The sequence below is a fragment of the Scyliorhinus canicula genome, chromosome 17, assembly GCF_902713615.1.
Source record: "Scyliorhinus canicula chromosome 17, sScyCan1.1, whole genome shotgun sequence".
In the NCBI taxonomy this organism is placed as follows: domain Eukaryota; kingdom Metazoa; phylum Chordata; class Chondrichthyes; order Carcharhiniformes; family Scyliorhinidae; genus Scyliorhinus; species Scyliorhinus canicula.
Window position 1 is genome coordinate 115,014,730 of NC_052162.1, and position 24,987 is coordinate 115,039,716.

The 24,987-nt window shown below is 46.2% G+C and overlaps 1 protein-coding gene across 1 annotated transcript in view; it reads right to left on the reverse strand.

Moving 5' to 3' along the window:
• The window catches only part of LOC119952155 (gastrula zinc finger protein XlCGF26.1-like), a 44,471-nt gene extending 20,264 nt beyond the window's left edge, over positions 1–24,207 (reverse strand). The window contains exons 1-2 of the mRNA XM_038775749.1: positions 24,082–24,207; positions 22,535–23,700 (exon numbers count right to left, since the gene is read on the reverse strand). Of these exons, the coding sequence (XP_038631677.1) occupies positions 22,535–23,345 (811 nt within the window). The 5' untranslated portion in view covers positions 23,346–23,700; positions 24,082–24,207. The remainder of the gene's footprint in view (positions 1–22,534; positions 23,701–24,081) is intronic.
• Positions 24,208–24,987: the final 780 nt, after the last annotated feature.

Below are 24,987 nucleotides of genomic sequence, written 5' to 3' on the forward strand. Positions count from 1 at the left end.
CTAAAGGATGGTCTCTTTCCCAATATTCACAATTAAAGGGCTGGTTTCCCAAGGAGATGGCTGACATTTACGGGGACAGTAAATTAATACCAGACAGAGACATGTCTTGTTCTGTTATATGGTACAGATTAGATAAATTATTTATGGTTCTGTATTAAAGTACAATCCAATCATCTCTTCCCTTGGAGGGTTATTATCATAGAATCATAGAATGTACAGTGCAGAAGGAGGCCATTCGGCCCATCGCGTCTGCACCGACTCTTGGAAAGAGCACCCTACCCAAGGTCAACACCTCCCCCTATCCCAATAACCCAGTAACCCCACCCAACAAGGGCAATTTTGGACACTAAGGACAATTTATCATGGTAATCCACCTAACCTGCACATCTTTGGACTGTGGGAGGAAACCGGAGCACCCGGAGGAAACCCACGCACACATGGGGAGGATGTGCAGACTCCGCACAGACAGTGACCCAAGCCGGAATCGAACCTGGGAGCTGTGAAGCCATTGTGCTATCCACAATGCTACCGTGCTGCCCCTATGGATTTTATTAATCCCTCCAGTGATTATTAGTCTCTGGATTTCTCGTCCACAGGGACCAGTGGGGTGTGGGGGTCATTGAATATATTCACGGATGAGTTGGACAGATTTTTAACACATTGTTATGTTTTAAATAATTTTAAAATAATTAATGCAACAGAGTAACAGAAAAAAATCATGCCAAATGGGCACAGAGCGGAACAAGAGATATTGCCAACATAAATCGAAGCAACACATTGCGGACCAGAACCTCGAGATGAAATGCCAGATCAATTGAAGAACCATTTAACAGGTTAAAGTAGCGAGTGGGGAAAGAGGGTAAGATTATACAACAATTCAGTTTGTAAACCCAGAAATATCACAAACAGACTAACAGCATAATCAAATTAAAATGAATAACACAACATAGATGACATAGAACTCCTATAGTGCAGAAGGCCATTCGCCCCTCAAGCCTGCACTGAGCCTCAGAAAGAGCATTTCACAGAGGCCCACTCCCATCCTATCCTCGTAACACGGTGCATTGATCATGGTCAACCCACCTAACCTACACATCTTGGACACGAAGGGGAAAATTAGCATGACCAATCCATTTTCGCAGCACATCTTTGGACAGTGGGAGGAAACAAACAAAGACACAAACTCCATACAGACAGCTGCCCAAGGCTGGAATTGAACCTTGGTTCCTGGCGCTGAGGTAGTCATACTAACCACTGTACCCTACTCCCGGCCCAAGTTAAATTGAATTCACTCATGGAAAGCCCAGGAGGAGCAAGTCAGTCAAATTGGAGCCTATGTATTTGAGATAGGAGTCCCATACTTGACCCAATGCATCAGACTCAGAATGAATTACAGACATTAAAAATTGCATGGAGATGCATTCCATAATCAGCCTCTGCCAGTTTTAGATCGAGGGAGAACTGACTGGTCTGCTTCTGTATTGAGCCAGATGAATGTTGGTCCCATCCTAACCCAGTCCCTTATGAACCTAAAATGAGAGGCCAATTGATGAAGCCTGATTTTCGGGAGACCATACCCTCCCTTAGCTCCTGGTGATTGGAGCTTAACAAACTTGAGGCAAGGTTTCTTTTTGTTCCAGGTGGAGTTATAGATGTTTACAGCTTGGAACCAGGCCCTTCAGCCCAGCCTGTCCATGCCGCCCAGTTTCTATCACTAAGCTAGTCCCACTTGCCAGCATTTAGCCCATATCCCTCTATACCCACCCTGCCCATGTAACTGTCTAACTGCTTTTTAAAGGACAAAATTGTACCCGCCTCTACCACTGCCTCTGGCAGCCGTTCCAGATGTTCACCACCCTCTGTGTGAAGAAATTTCCCCTCTGGTCTCTTTTGTATCTCTTTCCTCTCACCGTAAACCTATGCCCCCTAGTTCTAGACTCCTCTACCTTTGGGAAAAGATGTCAACTATATACCTTATCTATGCTCCTCATTATTTTATAGACTTCTATAAGATCACCGCTAAGCCTCCTACACTCCAGTGAAAAAAGTCCCAGCCTATCCAGCCTTCCCTTATAACTCAGACCATCAAGTCCTGGCAGCATCCTGGTAAATCTCTTCTGCACTCTTTCTAGTTTAACAATATCCTTCCCATAATAGTGTGACCAGAACTGAACACAGTATTCCATGTGCGGTCTTACCAATGTCTTGTCCAACTTCAATAAGACATCCCAACTCCTGTATTCAATAATCTAACCAATAAACTGAGCATACTGACTGCCTTCTCCACCACCCTGTCCACCTGCGACTCCACCTACAAGGAGCTATGAACCTGAACCCCTGGATCTCTTTGTTCTGTAACTCTCCCCAACTCCCTCCCATTAACTTAGTAGGTCCTGCCCTGATTTGATTAATTTCCCTAACGACTCTGGTCGATAGCAGTATAGGCAGCATCTGCAGAGGGTACAACAGTCTGGGCAACACATTCAGTTCAATGAAGACGATCCTCCCTCGCCATGAAATCGGAAGAGCCGACCACCGGGCAAGGTCCCACCTAATAGTCACCATCAGCTGTGGAAAGCTCTGGGGCTGGTTTAGCACACTGGGCTAAATAGCTGGCTTTTAAAGCAGACCAAGGCAGGCCAGCAGCATGGTTCAATTCCCGTACAAGCCTCCCTGAACAGGCGCTGGAATGTGGCGACTAGGGGCTTTTCACAGTAACTTCATTTGAAGCCTACTTGTTACAATAAGCAATTTTAATTTCATTTCATTTTTCATTTCAGTTGGCCCCGTATAGCTGTCTGAAAGAGGGGCCATTGACATTCCCAGATTTTTAAATGGCATGGGGGGGCCATCTGAAAGGGAAGTTGGCAAGAGGGAGGGGGCTTACCCCTCAATCCATCCCCACTGACATAGCCTCAGATTCAGTAAAACTGATCTCGTAACCAGAGAAGCCGATAAATCTATCCACGACTCCAATAACGGCCGGGACTAAAACACTGGGGATCGACATCATCAGCAGCCCGTCATCTGCACACAGAGAGTGATCTTGGGCTGCCTCACCCCACCCCCCAGTCCTAATATCAGAGGATCCGATCTAATATCCTCTGGCAAGGCTCAGTGGCCAACGCAAACAGCAAGGGGGACAGAGGGCAGCCCTGCCTCGTCCCTCTCTGAAGCTCAAAATTCAACACCCTTAAACCATTGGTGATCACCGCCGCTGCCGGTCTGTGATGTAACAATTGAATCCACTCAATATAATCCTCACCCAACCCGAAGCCTCGCAGCGAATACACCAGATAATTCCACTCAACTCGAGCAAAAGCTTTCTCTGCATCGAAGGAGATCAGCAGCACATCCAATCGATATTTCTGAAAGGCCTGAATCACATTCAGCAACCTTCCAACATTGTTACTGGAAAATCTTCCCGTATAAACCCAGTCTGGTCCTCCAACACGATTGTCAGAAGATGTCCTCCAGCCTTATCGCCAAAATATAAGATCGCAGTTTCAAGTCAACATTCAAAAGAGAGATTGGGTGATGAGAGGCCCACTCCTCTGGGTCCTTGCCCACCTTCAGAATCAAAGAGATATTAGCCTCACAAAGAGTCGGTGGCAGCATCCCAGAGTCAAAAGAGTGACAATACAGACCCACCAACGGGTCCAACAACAAATCCTCAAACCCCCGATAAAACTCACACCCACAGCCATCCGGTCCCGGGGCTTTACCCGGCTGCAGCTCCTTCATGGCCTTTGGCACCTCTTCCCTAGAAATAACATAATAATCTTTTATTGTCAACAGTAGGCTTACATTAACACTGCAATGAAGTTACTGTGAAAAGCCCCAGGTCGCCACATTTCAGTGCCTGTTCGGGTTCACTGAGGGAGAATTCAGAATTCTCAGCCGTTACGGGAATTGAACCCACGCTGCTGGCCTTGTTCTGCATCACAAACCAGCTGTCTCATTAAGATTTTCTGAGGCCTCCAGAAGCTTCAGGGAAGAGAAAGAATGCTCCACACCCACCAACACATCACTAGATTGCTCAGACTTGTGGAATCCTGCATAGAATTCCCCGAATCTCTGTTTATCTCCTCCGTCTTCATGACCCTTTTCCATCCCCAAGCTGCATAGAGGGATTCACTCTAAAGTCGGCCTTTTTCTTTGTCAAACAGGCCACGTATTTGCTCGGCTTACTCCCAAACTCGTACAACTCCTACCTCACAAACGTTCAACTTTTTTCGACCCGCTGAGTAAATAGGGAGTCCAAAGCCGCTCTTGCTGCGTTAACCTCCTTCAGTAATACATTACTAGGGGGCTTCTTATAATTCTCCTCATCTTCGTCAAACAACCTCCAGACGCCGCTGGTTCTCCAGCATCCTGCGCCTTTTATTAGCAGTGTAAGAAATGATCATCCCCTGAGCATAAACTTTCACACGTCTCCCACAAAATGGAGCAGGAAATACCAGGAGTCGAGTTAACTTAAAGGAAGAACTCAAACTCTTCCTGAAAGCGCAGAATAAACAAACTCAGGGAGGCTCCAAACCTCCACCTTCTTGACCTGGGGGTGAGCCCTCGAGCAAAAGCTCCAGACAAACAGGGGAAGGTCTGTGATTACGATGCTCCCTGTGGTGCAAGTGGACACCAGGTGTAGGATCGTCCTCGGCACAAAAAAGCTGTTGATTCTAGTCTGACATTGATGTGGGGCTGGAAAGAAGGTAAAATCTCTGCTCCTCGGGTACAAAGTTCTCTAAACATCCACATAACCGACCTCCTCACTGATCCCGGACCAGACCCCAACAGTGGCTCGGAGACTGGACACAAACCCCAATATTTTATTTGTGTTTTGTCAGACTGTGAGGAAAGGATACCTCACTCCAGGAGTGATTTCACAAAAAATAGGGCCATGCTATATGGAAACAATCTTTATTACTGACACAATATTAAAATATATTTGACATCACACCAGAAAACAGCTGACAATTAGCCCTTAAACCTTGCTAATCAATACAGTGAATATAGTAACCCTTAACTGCTACCTTTATTCCCACTCAAACAACAAAAACACCATCGCAGCTCTCAATCCACCGTTAAACACAGTTAGCCCACAGCAATACCTGCTTTGCACAGATGTTCTTTGAGAAAGAGAGATCTTGTGTCACCGCTTTAAAGTCAAGATCTCAATCCTGTCAGAACCATGAAGTAACTTGGGAAGCTCGCCTTCTGATGACACTCTTCTGAACTGCTTGGAAAGGAACTGTTAATCTGGCTATAGACACATCTTTTCAACTGAACTGAGATGCTTGACCTCTGCTCATATCTTGACCTAATCCTCAACTAAAACACTGCTTTGCTGCAAAAAGCCTGAAAACGTGGCTCCTCCCAGTACTGACACCATCTTACCAAGCTGAAATCTAATTAACTCCACGGGGAATCCCCTTCATCCAAACAACTTTCCATTAGCCCACGCTTTTTACGATGCTTTAATTGCACCTCTGTCTCCAGAACCTAGTTGTCTTTCAAACCAGGATTTATTTTAGAAACATGACTGCAGCAGTCACACACACTAACTCAGGCTTTTAACCCTTATGGCACCAAATAACCAGAATACAATATCTCTGAAATTCCTACAGTCATCGAATCACAAGCCGAGGCCAACCCCCACGCTTGCAGTGCGGGGGGGGGGGGTTCCTGGTAACCGGGAGCTGATCAGCCAGAGGATTTAAGGGACAGTTGAAGTCACCAACCACAAAAGAGTTAGTTGAAGCTAACTCTGCAAAATTCGCAAAAGTCTTTGTAATGAACTCCAGGGAGTAATTCGGGGATCCATAAAGATTCATTATTGAAACAACATCTCCATGCACCGAACCTCTAATGATCACATATCCACCTCCTTTGGCCTTGGTGCAGGTTTCAACCTCAAAAGGGATATTTTGATTAATAAGGATTGTCACACCCCTGCTACTTGATCCTCCCAATCCTGCCTCAATTTAAAGTGTTCCTCATCATCCAGATGAATTTCCTGTAATAAAGCCATGTCGGCTTTCTCCTTCAGAAAGGAGAGGATCTTTTTCCTTCTGATAGGGTGATGGATCCCCGTACATTCCCTGAGTAAATTTGCAGATTAACTGCCGCCATTAGTTAGGCGACAGAGAGAACAGGAACAGATTTTCACACCACAATCGGGCGTGGGCCATTACCCCCTCCTCCAACTCTCTTTACACCAGAGGCACCAAAGTTTCCCCAAACTGCTCCTTTCACGGATAAAAGCCCCGTCTGTACCAGAGTAGGATAAAGTCCACAAAACATAAACCCTCCCATAATAACAAAAATACAAAAGAATCACCACCACAATAGATCCATGGGGACATTCCTCAATAAGACTGAGGACCCGGAGGGTTAACCCCACGGCCAGACTGTCGTTACCCTCAGGATACCTTCTCCAAAATGAGGAGAAGAAAAGAAGGGCCAACAAGGGAATGGGGATCGAATGTCCCTCCCACATCTTAAACCGCACCCGTGAAGACCTGCATCCACCACCACCCCCCCTTCGGCAATGGCGCCACTCGGTTCTGCCATGATTAACGTTCAGATAATAGAAGAAATTTGACGGATAATAAGCACACGGAACATCTACCATAACTGAGATAAGATAATACGAGTCCCTGGAATACTCGAGGAGAAGAAGACATTCAATCGGCACCCACAGAATAACAACTCCCTTCAACAGGGTAAAAGATAACAAATTCAGACAACAACACCATGATAGGGAAAGAGTCCGGATTAGAGCCTGAGTTAGTCCGAGCTGCTAACCATCCCTCCAAATCCTTGCCCTTCATGGATTTAGTTAAGGCCGAGGCAGTAGTTGGATTATTGAAAGACTTGACGGAGTTGTCAGATTCAATATTCAGGGTCGCAGGATAAAGCGTCATAATTCACTCCCGCAGCCTTGAGTTCCCTTCGAACTTCATCGAAGCCTCGATGCTTCGTTTGTGTGGCTGCCGAAAAGTCCTGGAAAAAGGAAATCCTCACTCCCTCATGGAGCCAGGTCCCACCTCACCTTACCCATCTCCAGGACCCTCTGGTGATCTTTCAAGTTGTGGAAGGGAATAATTACAGGCCTGGGATGAAAACTATCCCTCGGCCTCAAAGACAGGATCCGATGCCCTTTCTAATTTGAAATCCAGGCTTCACATCCAGCTGGAGAAAACGGGGTAGCCGATCCTCGAAGCACCTAACGGGAGCCTCACCCTCCACACCTTCTGGCAGGTCGACTACTTGGATGTTCTTTCTCTGACCCTCGGTTCTCCAAGTCTTCCAGGAGTCCACCACATCACTCAGCCAGTTTTCCAAGGATTGAATTCTTGCCTCTGCCGAGGAGGCATCTTGCCCAACGTCCAGGATTCTCTCCTCCGGATCATTGAGCCTCTTCATGGTGTTTTACAGCTCGGCCTCATGAGCTCACAGATATTGAGTCAGCTCACTCAGCCTCTGGTCAACAACACGGCGAATCTCGCTGACATAGATTGGCCAATGATCTCACAGAATAGAGAAGCAGGCTCGATGGGCCGAATGGCCGACTGCAGCTCGTATTTGTTATGGTCTCTGTGCCCAGGACAGGAAGCAGTGAGCATGGATCTGTCAATCAGCCTGAATCAGCACCTTCAGGAGAATTGGGAGGGCGAATATTAGATAGATAGATAGAGAAATACAGCACAGAACAGGCCCTTCGCCCACGATTTTGTGCCGAACTTTTGTCCGAGGTTAATCATAGAATTTTGGACACTAAGGGCAATTTAACATGGCCAATCCACCCAACCTGCACATCTTTGGACTGATACAGCAGAGTGAGAATGGAGGGAGAGTGTGTGGGATGGAGATTTACACCTTTTGGGGAATGAGAGAGGAAAGAATGTTTCAGAGAAACTAAAATGGTCTGTTCTGAATTTCTATCCTGTACTGACAGTGATGTCTTTTGTAAATTGTTTTTACAGGATATTAGAAGTGGAGGAATTACAGACAGAAATCTCAAACATCACGTCTCAATCTGACTGAGTCTCTCAATTCCTTGGAACTGAATATCACCAGAGTTTGAATCGAGAAAGAGAAATTATTGTCTTTTCTGTCTGCTTCAAAACATCAGTGTGACTGGAAAAGCACCGAGACACACACACCCGAGTGACAGTGTTCCAGAGCACTGACTGTGGAAAGAGCTTTAAACAATTACACAGCCTGGAAAACATCACACCATTCACAGCGAGGAGAGACCGTACATGTGTTCTGTGTGTGGACAAGGCTTCAACTGATTGTCCAACCTGGAGAGACATGAGGAGACCCAAAACATGGAGAAACCGTGGAAATGTGGGGACTGTGGGAAGGGATTCAGAGTCCCGTCAGAGCTGGAAATTCATCGACGCAGTCACACTGGGGAGAGGCCATTCACCTGCTCTCAGTGTGAGAAGGGATTCACTGAGTTATCCAGCCTGAAGAAACACCACTGAGTTCACACTGGGGAGAGGCCGTTCACCTGCTCTCAGTGTGAGGAGGGATTCACTCTGTTATCCAACCTGCAGAGACACCAGCGACTTCACACTGGGGAGAGGCCGTTCACCTGCTCTCAGTGTGAGAAGGGATTCACTACTTCATCGAGCCTGCGGATACACGAGCGACTTCACACTGGGGAGACGCCATTCACTTGCTCTCAGTGTGAGAAGAGATTCACTTCTTTCAGGAGCCTGCGGATACACCAGCGACTTCACACTGGGGAGAGGCTGTTCACCTGCTCTCAGTGTGAGAAGGCTGTTCACTTGCTCTGTGTGAGAAGGGATTCACTACTTCATCGAGCCTGCGGATACACCAGCGAGTTCACACTAGGGAAAGGCCATACACCTGCTCTCAGTGTGAGAAGCGATTCACTCAGTTATCCAACCTGCAGACACACCAGCGAGTTCACACTGGGGAGAGGCCGTTCACCTGCTCTCAGTGTGAGAAGGGATTCACTACTTCATCGAACCTGCGGATACACCAGCGAGTTCACACTGGGGAGAAGCCATTAACCTGCTCTTAGTGAGAGAAGGGATTCAGATATCCTGACACCCTGCAGGAACACTAGCGAGTTCACACCTGGAAGAAGCCATTCACCTGCTCTGAGCTGGGGAGACATTCAATGATCCGTCCCAACTACAGAGACACTCCGTAGGCAAGTTAATTCTGGGGAGAGACCATTCATCTGCTCTCAATGTGGGGCGGGGTTTTGTGATTCATCACACCTGTTGTGACTCCAACAAAGTTCACAATAAATTCCAGATGTTGGCTCCGTTGTTATTGTTTCTGCTCTCACTGACATCCAGGACTGCATTTTGTTCATTCTGACATCTGGTGAATGGTGATGATTGGAGGGTTTCTTTCTGCTGGACTGGCCGGTCTAACACCTCTGCCTCCGGTGGGCTGACCATTTTTGAGGCTCGTTGCGATTACCTGGTTCCAAGTTTGACGAGGAGCACAGAATGAAAAGGTGTTTGCACGTTGGAAGAAATTTTTTCCCCAAAGCAGCCACATTGCCATGAAGATGGGCTATGGTGGTTACAGGGTTCTTTTGTCTAATTTATCTGAGTGTTTCTCGCCGAAGGAAACTGTCATGGTGTGAGGGGCAAGTTGTCTGTGGTAGATTGGGAAATTACAATAAACATATCACTGAAAGTGGCAACGCAGGTGGATAAGGTAGCTAAGAAGGCAGACGGCATGCTTGTCTTCATTGGTCGGGGCATTGAGTATAAAAATTGGCAAGTCATGCTGCAGCTGTACAGAACCTTAGTTAGGCCACACGTGGAATATTGCCGACAATTCTGGTCACCACATTCCCAAAAGGATGTGGGGGTTTGTTGAGATTACAGAGGAGGTTTACCAGGATGTTGCCTGACCTGGAGGGTATTAGCTATGAGGAGAGGTTGGATAAACTTGGATTGTTTTCACTCGAGCGACAGAAGTTGAGGGACGATCTGATAAAAGTTTACAAAATTATGAGTGGCACGGACAGAGTGGATAGTCAGAAGCTTTTTCCCAGGTTGGAAAAGCCAATTTCCAGGTGACATAGGTTTAAGGTGCGAGGGGCAAAGTTTAGAGGAGATGTGTGAGGGAGGTGTTTTACACAAGAGGGTGGTGAGTGCCTGGAACTCGCTGCCGGAGGAGGTGGTGGAAGCAGGTACGATAATGATGTTTAAGAGACATCTTGACGAATCAATGAATAGGATGGGAATAGACCGATACAGACCCTGGAAGCACAGAAGGTTTTAGTTTAGACAGACATCATGATCCGAGCAGGCTTGGTGGGCCGAAGGGCCTGTTCCTGTGCTGTACTGTCCTTTGTTATTTGTTGTTCTTTGTATGATGATAGACAGACAGGCAACCGCTAGCATTTTATTTACATAAAATATGGATTTCTTTAAGAAGCAAAAGTTAAACAGCAAAAGTGAAGCTATCGTGGCTGACAAGAAAAGTTAAAGATTTCATTAGATCAATGGAGGAGACTTATAAAGTGGCCCAAATAGTAGTGAGCCTGAGGATTGGGAACTTGTTTTCGAATTCAGCAAAGGAGGACCAAGAAACTGATAAAGAGAAAACAGAATATGAGAGCAAACTGGGGAGAACTGGAAACGCTCCTATAGGAATGTGAAAAGGAAAAGATCAGCAAAGACCAATGTGGGTCCATTCCAGGCAGAGACAGGAGAGTTTATAATGGGGAATAAGGAAATGGCAGAGAAACTAAACAATGTGTGTCTGTCTTCACGGAGGAAGATACAGAAATTTCCCCCAAACATGAGACTACCAAGGGACTAGTGAGCACGAGGAACTGAAAGAGATTAGTATTAGTGAAAAAGTAGTTCTGGAGAAATTAATAGGATTGAAAGTTAATAAATCCCCAAAAGCTGCTGCTCTACATCCCAGCGTGTTGAAAGAGGTGGCTGTAGAGATAGTGGATACATCGGTGATCATCTTTCCCAATTCTATAGATTCTGGAATGGTTCCTGCAGATTGGAAGGTGGTAAATGTAACCCCACTATTTAAGGAGGGAGAGAGAAAACGGGGAACCACAGACCCATTAGCCTGACATCAGTAGGAGGGAAAATGCTACAATCTATTATAAAGGATGTGATAACATACGGATCAGGAGTAGGCCACTCGGCCCCTCGAGCCTGTTCCACCATTCAATAAGTTCAAGGCTGATCTGTTTGAAACCTCAATTCCACAGAGATCCCTGAGAAAATAAATCTTGCGAGATAGTAATAATATTCTTTATTATTATAATAATCTTTATAATTGTCAGAAGTAGGCTTACATTAACACTGCAATGAAGCTTTTGTGAAAGTCCCCTAGTCGCCACACTCCGGTACCTGTTCATGTACACAGAGGGAGAAGTCTTTTGGGAATTTGGGAGGAAACCTGAGCACCCGGAGGAAACCGACGCAGTTTTGGGGAGAACGTGGAGACTCCGCACAGACAGTGACCCAAGCTGGGAATTGAACCCAAGTCCCTGGAGCTGTGAAACAACAGTGGTAACCACCATGTGCCTCCATGCCGCTGTGTCAGTTGTGGGGAACAAGGAAATGGCAGAGGAGTTAAACAGATATTTTGCATCAGTCTTTATGGTGGAAGATACTTTGAATATCCCATTAATACTAAAGAATACGAATGGAGCAATTAAATACCATCGCTGCAGGAGTTGTATTGGACAAACTAATGGGGATCAGATAAGTCCCCTGAATGGCTGCATCCTAGGATCCTAAAAGAAATGGCTGCAGAGATAGTGGATGCATTGATTGTGATTTTCCAAAAATCCTTGGATTCTGGAGAAGTACCAGAGGATTGGAAAACTACCAATGTGGCAACCCACTGATTCAGAATGAGAGGGAGGCAAAAAACGAGACACTATAGGACGATTGGCCTAACATTTATTGTTGAAAAAAATGTTGGAATTAATTATTAGGAAGTAATAGGAGCACATTCAGAAAATCATAATCTAATCAAGCAGAGTCAGCATAGCTTCATGAAAGGGAAACCGTGTCTGACTAATTTATCAGAGTGTTTCAAGGAAGTCTCAACCAGAGTGGGTAGAGGGGGACCAGTAGATGTGTGGTATTTAAACTTCCAGAAGGCCTTTGACAAGGTACCTCACAAAACATTAACATGAGATAAGAACCCATGGAGTTGAAAGTAGTATATTGACACGGATAGAGAATTGGCTAATGAGCAGGAAACAGCGAGTGGGGATAAGGGCCGGGATTCTCCCCTACCCAGCGGGGCAGGGGGTCCCGGCGTTCCGGAGTGGTGTGAACCTCTCCGGTGTCGGGCCTCCCAAAAGGTGCGGAATTCTCTGCACCTTTAGGGGCTAGGCCCGCCCCTGAGTCGTTTCCGCTTGGCTGGCCAGCGCGAACGGCCTTTGTCGCCCCGCCAGCCGGTGGAAGTCCGCGCATGTGCCGGAGCGTCAGCGGCTGCTGACGTTACCCGGCGCATACGCGGGGGGGGGGGGGGGGGGTCTCTTCTGCCTCTGCCATGGTGGAGACCGTGGCGGAGGCGGAAGAAAAAGAGTGCCCCCACGGTACAGGCCCGCCCGCCGATCGGTGGGCCCCGATCACGGGCCAGTCCACCTTGGGGGCACCCTCCGGGGCCAGATCCCCCCCCCCCCCCCCCCCCCCCAGGAACCCGGCGGCCGCCAATCCCGCCAGCACCAGACATGGTTTAATCCACGCCAGTGGGAAAGTCTTGCCAGCGGTGGGACTTCGGCCCATCGCGGGCCGGGAATCGCCGCGGGAGGCCTGTTGACCGGCGCAGCGCGATCCCCGCCGATTCCCGGGTGGTGGAGAATTCGGGCCACGGCGGGGCCGGGATTGAGGCCGGATCCGGGCAATTCTCCGACCCTGCAGGGGGGGGGGGGGGTTTGGAGAATCCTGCCCAAGGGGTTCTTTTTGAGTTTGGTGACCTGTAACCAGTGGGGTTCCACAGGGATCAGTGCTGGGATCGCAACTGTGTAGAATTTATATTAATGACTTGGAGGAAGGAAGCCCAAATTTGCAGACAACACAAAAATAGGTGGAACGGCAAGTTGCGAGGGGGATACAAACAGTTTGTAAAGAGATATTGAGAGGTTAAGCAAGTGGACAAAAAGTTGCCACATGGAGCATAATGTGGGAAATGTGAAGTTCATTTTGGAAGGGAGAACAAAAGAACAGTATTATTTAAATGGAAGAAAGCTGCAACGCAAAGGGACTCGGGGGAACTTGTGCAGGAAACACAGGAAGCTAGCAGACAGATGCAGCAGGTAATCAGGAAGCTAATGGAATGTTGGCCCTGATTCCAAGGGGGTTGGAGTATAAGAATCGGGAAGTCTTGCTGCAGCTGTACAAGGTGCTGGTGACACCACATCTGGAGAACTGAGAGCAGTTTTGATCCCCTTATGTAAGGAAATATATTATTTCATTGGAGGAGGTTTAGAGAAGGTTCACTGTGATGATCCCAGGTATGGGGCAGCGCGGTAGCCTTGTGGATAGCACAATCGCTTCACAGCTCCAGGGTCCCAGGTTCGATTCTGGCTTGGGTCACTGTCTGTGCGGAGTCTGCACATCCTCCCCGTATGTGCGTGGGTTTCCTCCGGGTGCTCCGGTTTCCTCCCACAGTCCAAAGATGTGCAGTTAGGTGGATTGGCCATGATAAATTGCCCTTAGTGTCCAAAATTGCCCTTAGTGTTGGGTGGGGTTACTGGGTTATGGGGATAGGGTGGAGGTGTTAACCTTGGGTAGGGTGCTCTTTCCAGGAGCCGGTGCAGACTCGATGGGCCGAATGGCCTCCTTCTGCACTGTAAATTCTATGTAATATCTATGGAGGGATTGTCTTCGGGGCAAAGGTTAAACAGGTTGGGACTCTACTCATTGGAATTTAGAACAATGAGAGGTGATCTCATTGAAACAGACAGGATTCTTAAGGAGCTTCACAGGGTAAATGCTGAGAGGATGTTTCCCTTCATGGGAGAATCTAGGACCAGAGGGCATCATCTCAGAATAAAGAGATGTCAATTTAAGACTGAGATGAGGAGGAATTTCTTCTCAGAGTCTTTGGAACAGTGAGAATTGAGGGGACAGAGTCCTTGTGTATATTTAAGGCTGAGATAGATTCTTGATCAGTGAGGGAACCAGTGATTATGGGGAAAGGGCAGGAAAGTGAACGTGTGAAATGTCAGATCAGCTGTGATCCTATTGAAAGATGGAACAGGCTGGAAGGACCGAATGGCCCACTCCTGTTCCTATTACGTCTGGTCTCAGTATGGTCTTATTCCCGCCTACTTTTAACTTTCACCCTCTTGCTTTTCAAGAATCTATCCAGCCTGCCTTCAAAATATTCAAAGTCTCAACTTCCACTGCCCTTTGAGGAAGAGAGTTCCAAAGACTCCCAACCCTCTGCCTTAAATGGGCACGTTATTACTTTTAAAGTGACTCCAATTTCTAGATTCTCCCACAAGAGGAAACATCCTTTCCACATCCACCCTGTCAAGGCCCCTCAGGATCTTATACGGTTCAATCAAGTCACCTAAACTCCATCGGACACAAGCCCAGCCTGTCCAATCATTCCTCATAAGACCAGCCTCCAATTCCAGGTATGAGTCCAGTAAACCTTCTCTGAACTGCTTCCAACACATTGACATCATCCCTTAAATGAGAGCAATACTGTACACAGTGCTCCAGATGTGGTCTCACTAATGTCCTGTATAACTGAAGCATAACCTCCCTACTTTTGTATTCAATTCCCCCACAATAAACAATAACATTCTATTAGCTTTCCTAATTACTTGCTGTACCTGTGTACTCGCCTTTTGTGATTCATGCTCTTGGACACTCAGATCCCTCTGAGTCTCAGAGCTCTGCAATCTCTCACCGTTTAGATAATAAGCTTTTTTATTCTTCTGGCCAACATGGACAATCGCACATTTTCCCATGTTCTCCATTTGACAGACCTTATTCCACTCATTTAAAATATACCTTTTTAACCTCCTTATGTCCTCTTCACAATTGACTTTCCTGCTTATCATTGTACTCGTGGAACATAGGAGCAGGAGTTGGCCAATCAGCCCGTCGAGCCTGCTCCACCATTCAATACAATCATGGCTGATCATCCACTTCAATGCCTTTTCCCCCACACTATCCCCATATCCCTTTGTGTTATTGGTATTTAGAAATCTGTCAGCCTCTGCTTTAAACACACTCAATGACTGAGCTCCCACAGCCCTCTGGGATAGAGAATTCCAAAGATTCACAACTTGTGGATCTCTGTATATCAAACCATTGCCCTGTTCTTTCCCCGAATCCCTGTCAGCTTATTTCCCTCAAAAGTCAATCCAATTTCCTTTGGGAAACATTCCATCATCTCTGCTTCTACCCCCCTTGTAGGAAGTGGGTTCCAGGTATTTCCCATTTTCTTCAAATGCAAATGAGTCAGAGAGCACAGAAAGAGGCCACTCTGTCCATCATTCCCATGCTAGTTCTTTGAATGAACTATCTAATTAGTCCCATCGCCCGGCAAGCTTCTTTTCCTCCAGAATCTGTCCAGTTCCCTTGTGAAAGTTGCTGTTGAATTTACTTCCTGCACCTTTGTCAGGCAGTGAATCCCAACAACTTATTTTGTTTTTAAATCTAATAATTTCACAATATGCTGTGTTTGGATTTTCACTGGGGATTTGAAATGGAGAGAAAGACACGGTTGTTGCACAAAATCAAGACTCAGTCTCTATGAGTGATCTTCATGAAAGCAGAGTGAGTTGGGGGAGGAGATTGAGGAGGGGACGTGGGAAGATACCCTCAGGAGGGTGAACTCTTGATCTTTGTGCACGAGGCTTAGCCTCATACAGTTTAAGGTACTGCATAGGGCACACATGACCGGGACCAGGATGAGCCGGTTTTTTGGGAGTGAGGACAGGTGTATTAGGTGCTCAGGGAGCCCAGCAAATCATACCCATATGTTCTGGGCATGCCCAGCGCTGGAGGAATTTTGGATGGGCGTAGCGAGGACGGTGTCGAGGGTGGTAGGATCCAGAGTCAATCCAGGCTGGGGGTTCGCAATATTTGGGATTATGGAGGAGCCGGGAGTGCAGGAGGCAAAAGAGGCCGGTATTCTGGCCTTTGTGTCCCTGGTAGCCCGGAGGAGGATGATTCTTCAGTGGAAGGATGCGAGGCCCCCAAGCGTGGAGGCCTGGATCAACGACATGGCGGGGTTTATTAAATTGGAAAGGGTGAAATTTGCTTTGAGGGGGTCGGTGCAAGGGTTTTTTAGGTGGTGGCAACCGTTCCTAGACTTCCTGGCAGAACGGTAGACAATGGTCATCAGCAGCAGTAACCGCGGAGGGGGTTCTATTTTAGTTTTGTTGTTCTATACTGGGGGATCTGAGGGGGTGTACATATTTGCTATGTTTGCTTTGTGTTTTGACGGGTGTTAATTTATTATTTATGTACAGGGGAGGGGGGTACTGTGGTGTTTTGTTTTGTATTTAATTCTATGGGGTTCTTTTTCCATTCTGTTGTTGATATTTTGTGAAAACTTTAATAAAAATTATTTTTTAAAAAATGAATGGGCAGAGTGTGAAATACCCAGGTTTGCGGTGCCAGTGCCAAGGTGCACATGTTCCAGGGGCTGGGCTGGGGGACCACCCTGCCTTAACCACTCAGGGGCCTCCAATGGCGCGGGAACCCCTCAGGTACCGTGACGCCTGGCCCATGTCTGTGTGGGCCAATACTAATTGGCATCCATGTGACCAACTGGGGAGTCAATTAAATCATGGGAGGCCGATTTTGAACTCCCCTGTGATCTAACTGCTGCAGTTGGATTTGCGCCTTGCGCATCGTGGCCATTAGATCGTGCCCTGATTCTCATTTGCTGTAAAAATGTAAAAGCTTAATTGCTGTGTATGTAAAGAATGTGCAATGAGGATAAATGTACTGGCAAGAGAGACCTTCAAGCTCTGATTAGCCTCAAGTTTACTGTTTGAATAAAAGATTGTATAGAATCAGATAAAGGGATAGTATGAAACAGTTCTATTTTATTCCTGTCTAAGATAATGAGAGATGGTGGTGCCAGTAATTGGGGATCCAATTAAATTAATCCAGTGACCAAATTGACCAATTGTCATGTTACAACAGGCCCAACTCTGACGTGAGGTAATGGTCACTTTGGGGATAAAAGTAGAGGTTCCGAAGGTCTTCCTTGCTGGCCAAGTACTGAATATTCCCGAGGCTGAGTTCCAAGGAAATTACTGTCCAAGAAGGAGCCAGACTCCCGAGGCTGAATTCCACAAGAATTACTGTCAAAGAAGGAGCCAAAGAGGGTTACGCTTCTACAGACTGACTTTTCCAACTTCATGTGGGTGATCAATGTCTTAAAGTTGTTCAGTAAACCTTTTTCATTTCATAAACTTATTTTTAAATTATCCAGAGAATTCAGCCTTTGTCTTAATTGGTTAATTTATTAAATGGTAAGTTGGGGTGGCTGAAAATAATTAAGTTCCAGAAAACAAGATCAGATAACATAAACCTTCAAGTACTTGCATTTCTGTAGCACCTTTCACAACCACAGGACATCCCAAAGTGCTTTACAGCCAATGAAGTACTTTTGAAGTGCAGTCATTGTTGTAATGTAGGAAACGCAGCAGCCAATTTACACACAGCAAGATCCCACACACAGCAATGTGATAATGAGCAGATGATCTGTTTTTAGTGCTGCTGATTGACGGATAAATATTGACCAGGACAACCGGGATAACTCCCCTGCTCTTCTTCAAAATAGTGGCTGTGGGAACTTTTACACCCACCTGAGAGGGACAGACAGGGCCTCAGTTTAACATCTTTGAAAGAAGGCTGTTCTGACAGGGCAGCACTCCCTCAGTGCTGGGATGAGGAATGTTGGAACTGGTTTTTGTCCACAGGTCCCTGACTGGGTCTTAACCTTCAGATTCAGTGGTGAGAGAGCTGCCGACTGAGCCATGGCGCACATTAGCTAGAAAGGAAAAGTTATACCATAAAACCCTCTATCCTTTGCCTCCGATGCCTAAATCTAATAATTTAAAAAGCAGTATAAATAACATATTTGACTGACAATTGTTGAAGCGTTGATTTAGAGCCACAAGTTTTGACTTTCCACTTGCTCCTCGGGCATCTTTCTGTCTCTATTGCTCATGTCAATGACAGCCAGACGATGAAGCTGAGGCTGTATTTAGCTGAGAATAACGGGGCCTGGGCACCAATAGAGAGACGGGAAAGTGCTGGAGGACTGACTGGGAAATGGGCCTCCAACCAATTGATACATCGGTCACTATTCCGATTCCAGACCAGAGGCTGGGATACTGGACCAAACCCCCAATGTTTCAGTTTATTTGTCAGACTGCGGAAAGAATGATTCGCTCCAGGAGTGATCGCATGAAGAAATAGAGCTTGGTTATTTTTAAAATAAAACTTTATTGTGGCTACAATATTAAACATTTTAACTTCAGCCCCAAAAACAACAGCTTACAATCACCCATTTAAACATCACTACTCAATCTCCCATTAAACAACAGGAAAAGAAAGATACAGCTCTCAATCTATCTTACTGTGTGAGAATTGTGGACCCAGAATTCAACTCCTCTCTCCAAATCTTTCTGCAAAAACTGCTCTCTAAACATTTTGAAAATGTCTTTCTGCCTTCCTTGGTTCCACCCAGCAATGACCTCATCTCCCCAAGCTGGAAAACAAATGATCTCTGCCGGCTGCAAAGAACATTAATTCCACAAGTACTTTCCCAGTCAAACCACAGTCCATTAGCCCAGACTGAAAAACACATTCCATTGTCAATTTCACCTTCTGGCTACTAAAAACACCCAGGTCCTGCAAAACAGGATCCTTCTGTAAAATAAAAAAAAGGACCACTGCAGTGAATCACACTCTAACCCCACGCTTTTAACCTTTACATTGCCTAATACACTTATAATCGAATTTTCCTAAAATCTTCCAATCATCATCCCCCCCCCCCCCCCCCGCCCTTTTAAAAAAAATGAATCAGCTATTTACGCAGGTGGCTTTGTTTTTCTAAAAACATTTTTCGTTTGAAACATTTCTTATGATTACATGCAACTTATACTCTGTAATATCATTTTACATGTTTCAACAATCAAACATACATGTGAGTGTAGTGAGTATAGTCCATTTTAGTCTTCTCACATGTCACAGTCACAAGCATAAATTTACCAACTTCTCGATTTCCAAAGACCGGGGCGGCCTCCAAGATTACACAAGAAAAGCTTCAACAATTCAGTGATATGTAGTTGCCTGGCTCTGACAGCAGAATTCTTCACTTGATGGGAAGACAGGTTGCTATCGATGCTGCAGCATTCATCATCTGTTCTTCACATTTATCAGCTGCTTTGTATTCTGTGTCTGTTGAGGATAGCCAAAAATAATTGGCAACAGATGCAGATGAGATGTTTCCCTTGGTTGGGGAGTCTGGAACCAGGGGACACAATTTCAAAATAAGGGAGAAGCCACTTAGGGCCGGTCTCCGAGGAGATATTTCTTTACTCAGAGGATTGTGAATCTTTGGAATTCTCTACCCCAGAGGGCTGTGGGAGCTCAGTCATTGAGTGTGTTTAAAGTAGACTCACAGATTTCTAAATACCAATAACACAAAGGGATATGGGGATAGTGTGGGGGAAAAGCATTGAAGTGGATGATCAGCCATGATTGTATTGAATGGTGGAGCAGGCTTGACGGGCTGAATGGCTAAGTCCTGCTCCTATGTTCCAATTATACAAAGATAGGAAGGAAAGTAAATTGTGAAGAGGACATAAGGAGACTAAAGTGATATAGGTAGGTTAAGTGAGTGGGGAAAAAATCTGTCAAATGGAGAATCATGTGGGAAAAGGTGTAATTATCCATCTGGGTAGAAAGAATAAAACATGCTTATTATCTAAACGGTGAGAGATTGCAGAGCTCTGAGACTCAGAGGGATCTGGGTGTCCAAGAGCATGAATCACAAAAGGCGAGTTTACAGGTACAGCAAGTAATTAGGAAAGCTAATAGAATGTTATTGTTTATTGTGAGGGGAATTGAATACAAAAGTAGGGAGGTTATGCTTCAGTTATACAGGACATTGGTGAGGCCACATCTGGAGCACTATGTACAGTATTATTCTCATTTAAGGATTGAAGTCAATGTGTTGGAAGCAGTTCAGAGAAGGTTTACTGGACTCATACCTGGAATTGGAGGCTGGTCTTATGAGGAATGATTGGACAGGCAGGGCTTGTGTCCGATGGAGTTTAAGTGACTTGATTGAACCGTATAAGGTCCTGAGGGGCCTCGACAGGGTGGATGTGGAAAGGATGATTCCACTTGTGGGAGAATCTAGAAATTGGAGTCACTTGAAAAATAATAACTTGTCCATTTAAGGCAGAGGAGAACTTTTTTCTCTCAGAGGGTTGGGAGTCTTTGGAACTCTCTTCCTCAAAGGGCAGTGGAAACAAAGTCTTTGAATATTTTGAAGGCAGAGCTGATAGATTTTTGGGAAGCAAGGGGGTGAAAGGTTGTTGGGTAGTCGGCGAGAATGTGGATTTGAGGTTACAATCAGATCAACCGTGAACATATTGAATGGTGGAGCAGGCTCGAGGGGCCGAGTGGCCTACTCCTGTTCCTAATTTGTATGTTATCACATCCTTTATAATAGATTGTAGCAATTTTCCTCCTACTGATATCAGGCTAATGGGTCTGTGGTTCCCTGTTTTCTCTCTCTCTCCTTAAATAGTGGGGTTACATTTACCACCTTCCAATCTACAGGAACCATTCCAGAATCTACAGAATACTGAAAGATGATCACCAATGTATCCACTATCTCTACAGCCACCTCTTTCAACACTCTGGGATGTAGCGCATCAGCTTTTGGGGATTTGTTAACTTTCAACCATATTAATTTCTCCAGTACTACTTTTTCACTAATACGAATCTCTTTCAGTTCCTCGTGCTCACTGGTCCCTTGGTTCTCTGGTGTTTCATAGAATTTACAGTGCAGAAGGAGGCCATTCGGCTCATCGGGTCTGCACCGGCTCTTGAAAAGAACACCCTACCCAAGCCTACACCTCCACCATATCCCCACAACACAGCAACCCCACCCAACAGTAAGGGCAATTCTGGGCACTAAGGGCAATTTATCATGGCCAATCCACCTAACCTGCACATCTTTGGACTTTGGGAGGAAACCGGAGCACCCGGAGGAAACCCACGCACACACGGCGAGGATGTGCAGACTCCGCACAGACAGTGACCCAAGCCGGAATCGAACCTGGGACCCTGGAGCTGTGAAGCGATTGTCCTATCCACAATGCTACTGTGCGTTTCTAGGACAATTTCTGTATCTTCCTCCGTGAAGACAGACACACATTGTTTAGTTTCTCTGTCATTTCCTTATTCCCCATTATAAACTCTCCTGTCTCTGTCTGGCATGGACCCACATTGGTCTTTACTGATCTTTTCCTTTTCACATTCCTATCAGAGCTTTTCCAGTCGGTTTTTATGTTTCTCGTCAGTTTGCTCTCATGTTCTTTTTTAAAAAATCAGTTTCTTGGTTCTCCTTTGCTGAATTCCAAACAAGTTCCCAATCCTCAGGCCTATTTCTATTTTGGTCACTTCAAGAGCCGTTTCCTTTGATCTAATGGGATCTTGAACTTTGATTTCTGTTCCTTAAAGGAATCTATATCTGTTGTATTCTGTAAAATGAAAGTCGCCAAAGTCCCAAAGGACCATAGGCTGCTCTCCCCTTTGAGAGAGAGAGCTTACTGGTGATGACTTAACTTGAGGGTCACCACACTTCAGGTGAGTGGCAATGTTGAGAAGGCAGGGTCTTCATGGATAACCTCTCTGTATGGGAATTGAACCTATGCTGTTGGCGTCGCTCCGCATCATGAACCAGCCAACTGAGCTAACTGACCACCTGGTAAATATGTAATATTTCCTTTAATATTAGCTATTCCCTGTTTCCCATCAGTGTCCCTATCCACTTCAAACAACTTGCCCCTCATACCCTCATAGTTTTCTTCTGAGGAACGCCCAAATAAATCAAACAGAAAAAAAACATATAACCACCACAGCCCATCTCCATGGCAAGGTGGCATGCTTTGGAGGTTCCAAATAGAAATGGGAACTAAATATCTTCAAACTTACAAACACTCTTTCACTCTGTGATTCTCGTGACATTTAGAACCAGGCAATTGCAACAAGTCTCAATGAGACTGGAGGCAACGTCGTGAGACCAACCAGTCCAGAAGAAAGAAACCGTCTGATCGTCCCCATTGATCAACTGTCAGAATGAACAAAATGCAGTCCTGGGTGTAATTGAGAGCAGAAACAATAACAGAATCCAACTCCTGTAATCAATTGTGAACTTGTTGGTGTCTCAGCAGGTGCAATGAATCACATATTTCCTTCCCAGGCTGAGAGCACGAGTGGCCTCTATCCAGTGTGAAGTCATTGGTGTGTCCACAGGCTGGATGAGTGAATAAATCCTTTCCCACACTGAGAGCAGGTGAACAACCTCTCCCCAGTTTGAACTCGCTGATGTGACTGCAGGGTGTCTGACCGAGTGAATCTCTTCCCACACTGAGAGCAGGTGTATGGCCTCTCCCCAGTGTGAACTCGCTGGTGTTTCTTCAATATGGATAGCTCAGTAAATCCCTTCCCACAAGCAGAGCAAGTGAATGGCCTCTCTCCGCTGTGAATCCGGTGGTGTTTCACTAGTACGGATGAAACACGGAATCCCTTCCCACACTGAGAGCAGGTGAACGGCCTCTCCCCAGTGTGAACTCGCTGATGTTTCTTCAGGCTGGATAACTCAGTGAATCCCTTCCCACACTGAGAGCAGGTGAACGGCCTCTCCCCAGTGTGAACTTGCTGATGTTTCTTCAGGCTGGATAACTCAGTGAATCCCTTCCCACACTGAGAGCAGGTGAATGGCTTCTCGCCAGTGTGAACCCGTTGATGGCTCTTCAGCTGGGATACCTGAGTGAATCTCTTCCCACACTGAGAGCAGGTGAACAGTCGCTCCCCAGTGTGAATTAGCTGATGATTCCGCAAGTTGGATGAATCACTGAATCCCTTCCCACATTGAGAGCATGTGAATGGCTTCTCGCCGGTGTGAATTCGCTGGTGTGCCCGCAGGTTGGATAACACAGCAAATCCCTTCCCACACACAGAGCAGGTGAATGGCCTCTCCCCAGTGTGAATGCGTCGATGAGCTTCCAGCACAGATGGGGCTCTGAATCCCTTCCCACAGTCCCCACATTTCCACGGGTTCTCCATGTTTTGGGTCTCCTTCTGTCTCTCCAGGTCGGACAATCAGTTGAAGCCTTGTCCACACACAGAACACGTGTACGGTCTCTCTCCGCTGTTAATCGTGTGATGTTTTTTTCAGGCTGGTAACTGGTTAAAGCTCTTTGCACAGTCAGTGTTCTGGAACACTCTCACTCGGGTGTGTGTGTCTCGGTGCTTTTCCAGTCACACTGATGATTAAAATAGTTTGAAGCCGACAGAACAGATAAACATTTCTCCTTCTAGATTCAAAGGCCAATGATATTCAGGTCCCAAGGAATAGAGTGACTCCGTCACATCGAGAATTTTCGAGTTTTCGGTCTGTAATTCCTCCTCTTCTAATATCCTATAAAAAGAGTTTACAAAATGAGTTTACAAAAGTGCAGGATAGAATTTCAGAATGGACAACTCTCGTTTCTATGGAACATTTTTCCCTCTCTCATTCCCCAATGCTTAGTCTCCAAACACTACCCCATATGTCGTCTTCAGGGAGTGGATTCGGAGGGGCGGAGAATCAGAGCTGTGAGCATTGGGAAAGAGACCATCCTTTTAGCCAGACAAGAAATTGTCAAGCTGGGGGAGCAAAGGATGTCAATGTCTTTAAGAGAGAGAGACCTGGGCCAAGGTTTGCAGAGTCTGCACCCTCCCTGGATCCACTTCCTTTCCCTTCAGTTGCTGCAAGTGATCAACTGAAGGTGAGAATGAGAAAAGAAAGCGTTTTACTCACAGATGTTGGAGACAGGAGGTGTGATGCTCAAGCTCATTCAGAGTGAGGAGCAGCAGCTTTCCTGGGCAGGAATGAGCAGGTCAACAAGCGCAATTTCCAAACTCCGCAGGCATACAATGATGGAACTCTGATTGGCTGGCGGAGAAGAGTCCTTCCGGTCCTCCCAGTTTACCATTGGTCAATACCTCGACATGTGGGTCAAGGGGGCGGGGACTCCCTGCACATGCGCACCTACTCCGTCCTTTGAACATGCGCAGTACCGGACCTGGGGGGAGATCACTGAGCGGCTTCTTGCTCTGGCGGGAGCCGTCAGCCGGTTGCCTGGAAACCTTGTCTGGAGGAGGTGTCGTGGGAGGGGGAACAATGGGGACAGGACTGCGCACTGGAACCCGCAGACGTCACCGTGGAGCAGAGTGATTTGTTATTGGTTGATTCAGGCAGGGCTCTATTGTGACGTCACAATTCGAAGCTTGGACAATGAGTTTCAGACCAAAATTTCCTCCTCATCTGGGAGCTCAGTGTTTCCCCCTTTCCATTTCCTTTCTCATTCTGGGGGGGCATTGGGGACTTACAGCAACTGAAGGGAAAGGAAGTGAAGCCAGGGAGGGTGCAGACTCTTGAAAGCTTGGCCCATGTCTCTCTCTCCCTTAAAGACATTGACATCCTTTGCTCCCTCAGCTTGACACATTTATTTGGCTAAAAGAATGGTCTCTTTCCTAATGTTCACATTAAAGGGGTTAAGCCATTTATTATTATTTCTTGTCTTCTGATATAGTTCTGTGAATAAATTCTCTATTTTATTACAGCACAGAAGGAGTCCATTCAGTCACTTGAGTCCATGCCGACTCTGCAGAACAATTCAGGCTGTTCCATTTCCCCTTGATATCACCATACCTCTGCAAGTTT